Source organism: Anoplophora glabripennis, unplaced genomic scaffold (assembly GCF_000390285.2).
Source record: "Anoplophora glabripennis isolate ALB-LARVAE unplaced genomic scaffold, Agla_2.0 scaffold528, whole genome shotgun sequence".
Classification (NCBI taxonomy): domain Eukaryota; kingdom Metazoa; phylum Arthropoda; class Insecta; order Coleoptera; family Cerambycidae; genus Anoplophora; species Anoplophora glabripennis.
This window is the reverse complement of record NW_019417098.1, coordinates 30,392-41,599: the sequence shown is the minus strand read 5'-3', so window position 1 is coordinate 41,599 and position 11,208 is coordinate 30,392. Positions and strand designations below refer to the sequence as shown.

Genomic DNA, 11,208 nt, shown 5'->3' with positions numbered 1-11,208 from the left:
GTGTGTGTGTGTATGTGTGTGTGGGGGGGAAGGTGTGTAAGTGTTAGTCGTGTGGGGATGCCCCCTCACGGGGGCGTACGTGTCTTTTGGTGTATTTGTCTGTCTGGTATATTGTTTGTCGGGGGTCGCAATTTTAAAGAAATGTATTCTAAAGTAATGCAAATAACTGATAAATAAGTAAAAACTTACCTGGGCATAACCCCGGCACAGGTGCTGTAACAAAGATGCCGACGGCGTCTATGCTTAAGCCGGGGATTAGGTCGGTGATTAAAAGGAAAGAAAGGGATTCTTTCCAGGTAGCCTTAATAAAGGCAGGTAGAATTTGCTCCTTGCACTACACTTTCACAAAACACGTGTGCTCTGGTCGGCTGCCCGCTAGGAACTGAGATGGACAGCGATATTAATTTCTTTCAGAACTGTATAAATTTGTAGTCTATAACGAATAACAACCAACACCGGTAAAAAAATAATTTTAATGCTACAAATTATAGATGTTTAAAATTATGAAAAAATTGTTTCACATCGTCAAGAACGCATTGTGACATAATTTAGTGCGATGGAGAACACAAGCTGTTTCTCGACCGTCTACCGTCTATACTCCGCAGTCGAAATTATAAAGAGTAACTAAGACATAATATAAAAACACTATTACCATAATGTGTATAAAATATAATGATTTTTATACGGTTCAATATTATTTATCTTTGTGCCGCTCGCTACGCACATCGATAGAATCTATAATCGTCTAGAGACCGAGTTACACTGAACGTCGATCTATATTCTATCTCTGTCTTTTGCACTTGGTAGGGAATAGGGAAATGCTTTTTTAGTGGGTGTAAACCAAGGATTTTATACAAAAAATACAATTGTCTAAATTCTTGGGTGTAAACGGACTTGATTTAACCCGTCCTGAGAAACGTCATAGCATAAGCGTAGACGAGGGGTCTAATTCCATGGCTATAATAAATTTATAAATTAAAAAAACACAATTGGGACATTTTAAAATGCTGTAATAATTAAAATGGATCAAAGTGCCTGTTATAGCCGTAAAACCGTAAAAAATATTAGATGTTATGTTTTATTATATTTTTTCATTATTTTCTATATCTTGTTGCCTTTTACGCAGACACGCCAATGGATTTTCGTTCCCGGCACGCTTCATCCCCCTTACTAGTCCAAAAGCTAGCGATGAATCCCTCTATCATTTCTACCGTCGAGTATAATCAACAATTCTCAAGTGAATTTGCGCGCTTCTGGACTCTTTTTACTTACTATGCTCATAATGTCAGGCCGCCTTGTTCCCCTCATTCATTTTCTTGATTGTCACACATTAGCATCTCACAAAATATTATAATAAATGGTATGTATCAGCTGATCGATACTCTTTACAAGTTTGCCTTTGCCTTGTCGATTATGTAAAATAGGAAAATATTTTTTTTTGTTTATTTTACTACCTGATGATTGAAGTTGGACAACTCAGTAATTTTCTTTCTTGAAGCCCCGATATATGTACAGGTCCATCATAGAGATGCAAAACTTTTTCAGGAAAATAAATATTTAAATCTTTATGAAAAGTTTATTGTTGAAAAATTACAATCTTGTTTACCAATAAAAAGCCCTGTTAATAAAATTATCACATTTTTTCTTACAACTTACAAACTTTTTCTGTAAGGTTCCTAAATTAATAGTAAAGAACAATAAATATAATATCACAGGACAAATTTTAAAACAGTTTTTTAAAACAGACAGAACCTTACAAAAAACATATTTTAATAAACTGGAATGACTCCATAGAGAGAGATAAAAACTTTTAAGGGAAATATATGATGATATTAATAAAAATCTTGGAACAATTTTTTCGCAAACGTCAGTCTTTAGGACAAAAAAATAAATGCTGCCATTTCAGTCTCCGGCAAAGTGCATTGTAAGATTATTAATTAAAAAGTCACAAAAAAAATTCATTTTAAAATACGAGAAATCCCTCAACGAAAATAAAATTGAATTCATTTTAACAGCAATGTGAAGTCACCTCATAAACATTGTAGTCATTCATTTAGCTGAACGTTGTTACCTACAGAAATAACGCAAGCACCTGCTCGACCTGTTATTAAAGGTGCAAGAGTATTCCACTCGTTAGTATTTGGGTCATACTGTTCAACGGTACGCAAATAATGGCTTCCATCGTAACCTCCAATAGCGAAAAGTTTGTCGCCAAAAAGACAAGCAGCCACGGCATCTCTCTTACTAGAGAGGGACGCAACACTTGTCCAGGCATCGATACCTAAAATTTATTTTCACCAATAATTTACAACAGCATTAATTATTTTCTCAGCAATTACTATGAGCATTGAGAATGTAACAATAAAAAATGTAAATTTGATAGAAATATGTTCAAAGAAAACTGTTAGTTTTGAAAGAAAATTAAGTTAATTTCTGTACTTATCTACTTTTCTCAATATTTTTGGATGTTGGACTTACTTGGATCGTATCTTTCAACACAGTCAAATCTGGAAGCAGCTGGGTTATTGGCCGGAGCGTCTTGGCCACCCATCGCATAAAGGAAACCGTTTGCTACTGCCACACCAACACCACCTCTTCGTCTAGCTAACGGAGCCACCATCGTCCATTTGTTAGTATGTGGGTCGTAACATTCGACCGTCCGCAAACAAGAAGCACCGTCACGTCCACCAACGGCATAAAGCTTTCCTCCTAAGACTGCGATACCAGCCGAACACCTCTGGTTCTGCATCGGGGCGACGTACTGCCAATTACGAGCCACCGGATCCCATCTGTAGCAACATAGATGGTTTCAGTTAACTTACTTACCAGGACAGCAACATTTGTTTTTAAAATAATATCTGTCAGTGTTCTCACGAATCACATATTTAAGTTCTCATCAATTAGACTGAACGTATTATTGGAGCACTATGCGAAGGCCGGTGTCCCATGCATCCGAAATCCGATGTACGATATCCGAAAATATTTTAATTCGTACGAATGATAATATTATAATTCACATGCATCCGAAATTAATCTCATAGAAATCAAGTATAGAACCATGGAATTTATTACAAGATGAAGGTGAAACATTTTCAAATGACAACCATAGGTATATATTATAGAAAATATACGTAATATTATATTTTCTACATTCGACATTATAATATAACATTTATTTGACTGTAAATATATCAAGCAACAATCATAGTATGTTAAAAACTTAAAAAGTGAGGTTAAAAAACATACGATTTCGGATAAAAGTTAAAATTATTTCTACTTTTTCCGACGTTGTATGAATTTTAAAAATTTCGGATGAAAATGAGTGGTAAAAATTTGAATGAATATTAACCAATAGGAACACTTTCGGACCTTCGTATCGTCGGAATTGGGATGCATGGGACACCGGCCGAAATGACTAGTACATTACAATTTTCATGTAGAGAAAACACAAAATTATTTATCAGACTAAGAAATAGTAAAAACTGTGATTTAATTTGTATATTTGACTTTGACCTGGAGCAGTTTTAAAATCGTTACTTTATAAAACGTTTGAGTACTTTAAGTTTATTCATCATAAAAAATTAAATCAAAAAGTTCTAACAAAACACAAACATTAACAAATTATACCTTTCTACTGTATTCAGATAACTCCAACCATCATGTCCTCCTACTGCATATAGTGTTCCACCTAAAACCGCAACTCCTAACCCATGTCTGTGGGTATTCATAGGAGAAAGTTGGGTCCAAGAACCGCTCTCCAACTCTAAACACTCCATAGTGTTTAATGTTTTAAGTCCATCTCTACCACCAACTACTAACAATCTGAACAAACAGAAGTATTTTTAAGAAAACGTCAAACATAATGACAAAATATATTTACTTGTCACCCATTATGGCTATCCCAAACTGCAATCGTCTACCACTCATATGATGTGCCACAGTCCAAACGTCGCATCTGGGGTCGTAACTTTCAATAGTCGTGGCACCTTTGTTCTTGTCCATTCCTCCAACCACCAGTAGCTTGCCCAGGGTCGCTTTTCTTGGTCTGGTCCGAGCGCATACCATCTGAAGCCTCCTTTCGGGCAGCAAGTGCCATTTCATCGCTTCCATGATCAATTTTTGACAAGTAGGATCGTCTTCAAAAATATGAGAATAGAATATTGAACAATTAATACAAATGTAATTTATTTTATTATGCATATTATAATAGTTATTTATGTTACAAGGAAAACGTGGCATGTACAATAACGATCGTTTATGGCGTAAATTACAGAAATAAGTTTATTTGTTGGCGTAAATTAACATTTTTAAAAATTTGAATTTGGATATTTGCGATGACACTAATCTTTTTGTATTTAATGTTATATCATTTGAAAACACTAAACCGACTTATTATTTCATTAACAACAATCGAATTGTTTAGTGCAAAAGTATAAATATGCATTTTTCTACATTATAATGCTAGTACTATAATGTATCTATTACAGTATAACAGAAGATAAATGCACGTACATAAATTACCTTCAATAACAAGTTCGACATGGTCTGTCAAAAACGCAGGTGAAAGAAGCGGTAATTTGACCAAGCCAAGAAGTTGCCCGATATACTGTCGACGTATAACAGGATCATGTTGAATCCAACTCATCAGAGCTTGAAAGATATGTTCTTCAGAAGACACATTGAGGTCATCATTGTTAAGGAGGTTTACCATTTGTTCAACGTTCAATTGCAAGAATTCTTGATTGCGGATTACCTACAGTTCAAAAGAAACTGTTTATTTTAACATACTTCTGAGAATGCTCACAAACTTACTTGCATAAAGTGTTGGCTAGTGTAAGCGTTTGCCTCTTGCAACAGGCTGGTACAAGCTTGATGTTCGGCAAAAACAGCGATTCCCAAACAATTACTTGGATGAAGTTGATGAGCCAAAAACCTAAAATTCAGAAGTATAAAACTAAATAAAATCATCACTGTTTTTACCTTGAGCATGCTTCTACCACTTCATGTAACAGCATAAGACAAGCAGTGGCCAACAATGTCTCCACATTGTCTTCTCGTATTTCAATAGAACCTGTATAGCAATAATCGACAACAGCTTGTAATACATCACCATTAACATCGCCAAGAGTTATTTCTGTCTCCTCAGAGTTACTTAGACTTCCTGTAAACATCGCAGAGAAATATTCGCTTGCTGCGGATAAAACCAATCTGAAAAATTAAAAGTGTATTAACAATATTTTAAAACTAACAACGTTTACCTGTGGGCTTGGACTCTTTTGCCATTGCTGCCTGCTATGAGGGTCACGTCGCACAACTTCCCAGCTTGCAAATAGTTTTTCATGCAAGACAAACTATGTTCAGCGTGCCCCTCACACCTAAAATGTTCGTCCTGAGAGGTGGTAGAACCTGCTGAGAAAAGTGATAACCTGCTGAAGTCTCTCGGTAAGTTATTGTCACTTCCTATTAAACTGTTGTTGCCAGAATCTTTGCTGGGACTTCCCACACTTCCAGTCATAGACATCTTCCGGATGACGTTATTAGCTTCTTAACAATAATCAACGGAAAACGTTTAAGAATTTGTCATTTTGAGAACCGAATCAAGCGAAATAAATGAGCTGCTATGCAGATACACACAATAATTTTCTACTTTAAGAACAAAAGATATCCAAAACACAATTCCTGTCAGTTTCAGCGTCCTCTGAACTGTCAAAAGCAACGTCAAGAAACATGAAAGAGGTTAATGCCCTGTAGTTCTCTTCTTCTTCTGTACTTCTTCTTCTCTTTTTGGGTCTCATGTTCGTGGACATTTGCCCACCCCACAGTGTGTTCGTGTTGATTTCTGATACAAAAAATAAACAGAAGTTTTAAGACTTTTAAGATTGATGAAAACATATTTGTAAAAAGTGGAAAAATGATAAAGCGTTAAATGGAATAAAACAAGGAATATGTATAATATTTAACAAACGTTTGTGATTTATACATTTGATCTCAAATAGTAACATTTAAAATGAACGGTTTATTAATATTTGACCATTTAAATGATATCGTTTATACAAAATTTAACAAAGCATTTGCAAAACATATAAACGACTTCGCTACAAATCAAGGTCTTATTGCAGAGGTAATTCAAAATTGCAAGATTAATTTCCAAAAATAAAAAATATTTTTATTTTAAGGGCTCATTGGATAGCACAATAGAGAACGATGTGATTGTTCAAATATTTTCTCCTATCATAACATCACATAGGATTATGAACTGTCAGTTTGGTAATTCCTACACTTCCATTCAATGTGGGGATAGTTTAAAACTGTATTTTAACGAAGTAACTGTCAGCATATAAATATTTATAAAACGGTAACATGCATTTTTGTAGTATATGGGGTATTTATTTGTGGTCATAGGTGATGAAGGTCATATTCACATGAAAAAATATATATCTATATGCGTAACCATTGTGAGATGCCTTTGTGGACCAGACGTTTATCAGTAAGTAATACTTTCATCGCCAAACGTGTCTATTAAGTTTTTCCTTAGATTAAAAGCAAGAGAAGATAGATCTGACTTAACAAGTAAACTAATCGACAGCTGGTCATATTTAAATGAAAACGACCAAGCGATTTTCGTGGAAGCTGTGGAACAGTTAATAGTTAATGCAGATCTTAGCTCTGAAACTATAAAGTCACTGAGAGACACAGTAGACAAACTTACCCCATTGATAGAGTGCAATAGAGTCCACGCATTGGTTCTAGTGCAAAACAGGTTCCTATCCCTCTATTCTAGGTAAGATTTAGAGGAATTTGTAATCCTTTTCAATTATTAAATTTACAATTTCAGTCAAAATGCCAAAGAATTATCTTCCGCGGATACCCTCTTCTTGATAATCCTATGCCAAAGTATTAACTTACAAAAGACTGAGCAAAAAGAAACAGTTACCGGCATCTCAAGTTATCAAGTTTTATTAGCAGGTCCCGATCGTTATCCAAAGTGCTTGCCCCACGTGGTACACGTTGTACCAATCTCAGAAGGTGTTAATTTACTGTATTTACTTGAAATCGGAAATCCTGCAGTCGCAGCTAGTTTGTATGAGAACTTTTGCCATTTACACACTATGCAACTCGTACAAATTCAGCGAGACCGTGAAACCCTTCAACCGGCATTTGAAAATTTAGATCTGGCTACGAGGAGGTTAAACGACAGCTTGAAAAAAAATAAAAATTCTGCTATCGAAAACTCTTACAAGCAACTGATGAAAAAATGGGAGGTTATCAGGAAAAAATATCAGGAATATTTGAAGAATGCTTCTGACGAAGCTCTGTTGAGAGCAGAAACTTTGGCTCTGGGTTTTTTGGAAAATCTAAAGGAATTGCTGAGTTTAACGTCAGTTGATGGATCTATACTGCAAGCTAGTAGAAAACATGTAGTGGAAGCTGCTAGAATAGTTAAAGATAAATTGGACACCTTCGATGAATTTCTTAAAGTGAAGAGTATCAAGAATTTTTCTCTAGGATCATATCCTTTTTTATAAACCGTTAGATTGCCAAAATGCAATATATAATGGTAGTTTTCTTCAATAGCAAAGAAATGTTCGTTAAAGAATTAGTTAATTTCAATAGGTATTTGTTTTTCTTATTTTTGAGTTTTTATTTTACATGCCATTAAGCGAAAAATTAAGAAAATCACTAAATTCTTGCTGATATACTGATGCGATGGCATATTAGCGATTTCCGCACTGATTTTTTAGGTAAGACTATAAAATCAACGAATTCATGTCCTCTAGAGGTCATTACTGTTTCTTCGATAATTGAAGGAAATGGAAACTATTATTGCCAGATTTAAAGTGACCAGGTGCCTTCCTTTGAAGGGGATTATCTCCTTTTAATAACATTTTTTGTCCTTAGAGCTAGTGGAAATTTGGAATTCTATTTTGAAAGATTATTGGCACTCGTTGCACATTTCTTTAGATGTTATTTTATACTTTTTCATAGTCGAACCATACAGGATGTTTCTTAATGATATGCAAATATTTAAGAGTGTGACCCTACATAGAAAATATTGATAGTTTGTTTTATAAACTATGGCGCAAAAATATTCCGTTGCGAAAATACGGAGTGTTAACATTTTAGGATAGAGAAGGAAATTAGGTAATTAACAAATGTTCGAAAACATATTTTTATTAATGATTAGTTAAAAAGGGGAAATCAAACTAAATCAGGGATAAACAACAAAATTAGAAATTAATTTTGAATAGAAATTAACTTCAAAGCAGATACAATTAATTGAATATCAGTTTAAGCAATAATCTGGGCCTCTAATGTCCCTTTTATGTTAATCAAGTTGAGCTTTATCCTTAATTAACAGTGTACTAGAGATTCCCTAACCATCAATAAGTATTTGGAGGAGTTCCCGGGTTTGGTACATTTCCTCTACATAGATCGAACAACCCACAGGGTAACCACACCTACACTGGACCTAAGTACCGAAGAAAGCTTATTCACCAAGAAAAAGGTATATTTACAATGTATGTTTTCATTTTAAATCTTTATTCACGGAATGTAACTAAAATGCTGGTGCTTTCTGTCAAATTAAAAAAGAGTTACTATAAATATATGTTCAGAAATGCTTTGTTTTAAGATACAAAGAGTAAAATAATTCAAAAATGTAGTCTAACATTTTTATATCATTTATAGATAAAGTGGGTGCTTGAATCATAATTATATAAAAAATATCTTGATAGCCCAACACTTTTATTGATATGGTATGCCAATTATCTCAAAAAAAAATATATCTAAAACTGTGCATATATTTTTCGCAATAACATCGACAAGAATTATTTGAAACTACATATTTCGATAATTTGCAGATTTGGTTCATGATGAACTTTGCAAGGCTTCACCTCCAAGAAGGCAACTTATCTCTAATGTGGAAGGACACGACTTTCAATTATACCTATTTCTTGTGGTTCGAAGACACAAGTGGTGCCCCATTGAAACCATCGGTTTTCCCTACTGCCAATTTACCATTACCCGGTATTTTATGTGAAGACTTTTACATGTATGTTAATTTTGAATATGAAATATTACAGTGCTTGTTACACAAGTGAATTATTCTTAAATAACTTTTTTTTCAGGAAACTCAAGGAAATATGTTTTCCCAAAATGGCCTCCGCTAAAGTAAGATGTTATGAATTATTTTGCATGCATTTGGGATTAGTAACGGCATCATGTGTCCTTGAACAAACGAGACGATTATCTGCTACCATTTGGGAGCTCAGAGGACATCCCTCTCATGCCATCGATTTGCTGTAATGTTTAATTGTCAAGAAGAATCATTGTATTTCGAGACACCAGGAAATAAGAAATAATCTTATTCTTTACTTTCATTCCAAAGCTTGTGTTTTCATGAATGTTAGAAATTAAAAAAGACATTTAAAATGGTGTAATTTTTTTTTTATATACCTTTGGCTTTAGATATACATGTTTTCCATATTCCGTCATGAAAACTGAATTTTTTAAAACTTTTTCTTACTCCGCCACTGGACCGGCTAGTGTAACGTCAAACAAGCCAGAACAGGCTGCGCATGAGTTACAGCATACATCGAGGTAAAATTTCATCTTTTTTGATTCACACAGAAATTTGACAAAGAAGGTATGAATACTGTAAAGTTGTATGCTCACATTACTCAAGACGCTTCACTAAATACTACTTTAAATTATAATTTAAAACAAATTTTGATAGAACACAACATTGCACCATATAAATTCTATTTTGATTATAGTAAAAACTAATATTACATGCAGAATGTCCTAAAATTTCCTACCAAATTATGAACATCTTATAAATCAATAAACTGAAAACTAAACTGTCATATCCAGTTGATTGATATGTAATTCCCCTAAGCTAAACCAGTGTCCAGAAGTCCATTGACAGATTCACAAACTAAACAGAGTGCTTTAAAAAATGTACATTTTATATGTAGAACAGTAAAAGTAACTAAAACCATAAAATAAATTACTCAGTAGTTGCACATATGCTTGTTCACATACCGGTATTAATTAATATTTAATAAATTGTGCAAAAAATATTTTTCAAAAATACTTGAAAATTTCCTAAATGTTCATCTGCAACTTATTTTTAAAGATTTTCCATTGCAGCTTTGCTGTCTGCCACTCCATTAGTTTCATACAGATGGTTTAAAGAAAATAATAGGCACTACTTATAAGCATGCACATACAACCGAGTTCAGAAGCCACCCAGTGAGGGCGTAGACACAATTGTAAAATTGTCTTTGTTTCGACATTAATTTAGAAGAAATTATATGAAAAACAAAAATTATTGAAAAATTTAGTAGAAACTGGCTACATTTTCAAATTCATATACGAAATTTTAAATACATAATCTCCACAGAAACTGGTATGAGGATTTAATAAAAATTTCTTGAATTTCATTAATTTCTTATTATGTAAGCCTATCGGAACCTTAGGTATTAACAGATTTAAAATGAGGATATGCAAATTGTGTTGGAAATAATCGGTTAAAAACAATAGAGTAGTAATACATAATTTTATTCATGCGGTAACTTTAAATATTTTAAATACAATAAAAATTACTTTTTATAAAACAATGAAATACATTGAAGTCAGTAACAGCTAAAGCAATTTAAATTAAAGATTAAAAAAAAATATTTAGTGTGACCTTTGAATTTATTTTTATTACATTTCTATATTCAAAAAAATGTTGCAAGATCTCTGACAATGCAAACAATTCGCTTAGAAGAAAAAATAATCGTTAAAAATTAAACGATCATGTTATAAACATTATTTACATTTCCTATATATAATATCCGCATATAGAGGTCAAAGTTACTGTGTTAGATAAGTGTTTGTTCCAAACTTTACAACTAGTAAAATAGATTCGAAATTTATCCGAATATCACAGGAACATTCCATGATCTTAGACATTTTGTGTTGAACAATATTCTTATGTAGAATTTAACTCCGGAACCCAGATATACCAACAGTACCTTGTTACTTTCCCTTATTTTTTTTCTAATTATGAATCCGAAATTAGAAATTCCAAAATACCCATGTGATTTTTTGCATTTTCTTGATTTTCTTTGTCACATTTTAAAATATGTATTTCTAATATTTTCAATTTGTCTATATACTTACAGTGTGTCCTCATTTATAGGATGACTGAAGTTGCAATAT

The 11,208-nt window shown here is 33.2% G+C and overlaps 2 protein-coding genes across 3 annotated transcripts; one reads left to right on the top strand and one right to left on the bottom strand.

Moving 5' to 3' along the window:
- Positions 1-1,590: 1,590 nt before the first annotated feature.
- LOC108913438 (kelch-like protein 5) lies at positions 1,591-5,521 on the bottom strand. Its single transcript, XM_018718989.2, has 8 exons — positions 5,259-5,521; positions 4,981-5,208; positions 4,813-4,933; positions 4,522-4,753; positions 3,881-4,136; positions 3,628-3,822; positions 2,479-2,789; positions 1,591-2,281 (listed from the first exon to the last, which is right to left on the bottom strand). The coding sequence occupies exons 1-8, from the start codon at positions 5,519-5,521 to the stop codon at positions 2,046-2,048; spliced, it is 1,842 nt and encodes a 613-aa protein (XP_018574505.1). The 3' UTR covers positions 1,591-2,045.
- On the top strand, positions 5,519-9,435 carry LOC108913439 (Hermansky-Pudlak syndrome 1 protein). 2 transcript variants are annotated; one of them, XM_018718991.2, is made up of 8 exons: positions 5,519-6,121; positions 6,177-6,323; positions 6,375-6,487; positions 6,536-6,781; positions 6,836-7,510; positions 8,389-8,506; positions 8,862-9,052; positions 9,129-9,435. In XM_018718991.2, exons 1-8 carry the CDS (start codon positions 6,008-6,010, stop codon positions 9,304-9,306), a joined length of 1,782 nt encoding a protein of 593 aa, XP_018574507.1. In that variant the 5' UTR covers positions 5,519-6,007; the 3' UTR covers positions 9,307-9,435. The 2 variants fall into 2 exon arrangements, with proteins under 2 accessions (XP_018574507.1, XP_018574506.1); XM_018718990.2 differs by having other exon boundaries at positions 8,365-8,506.
- Positions 9,436-11,208: the final 1,773 nt, after the last annotated feature.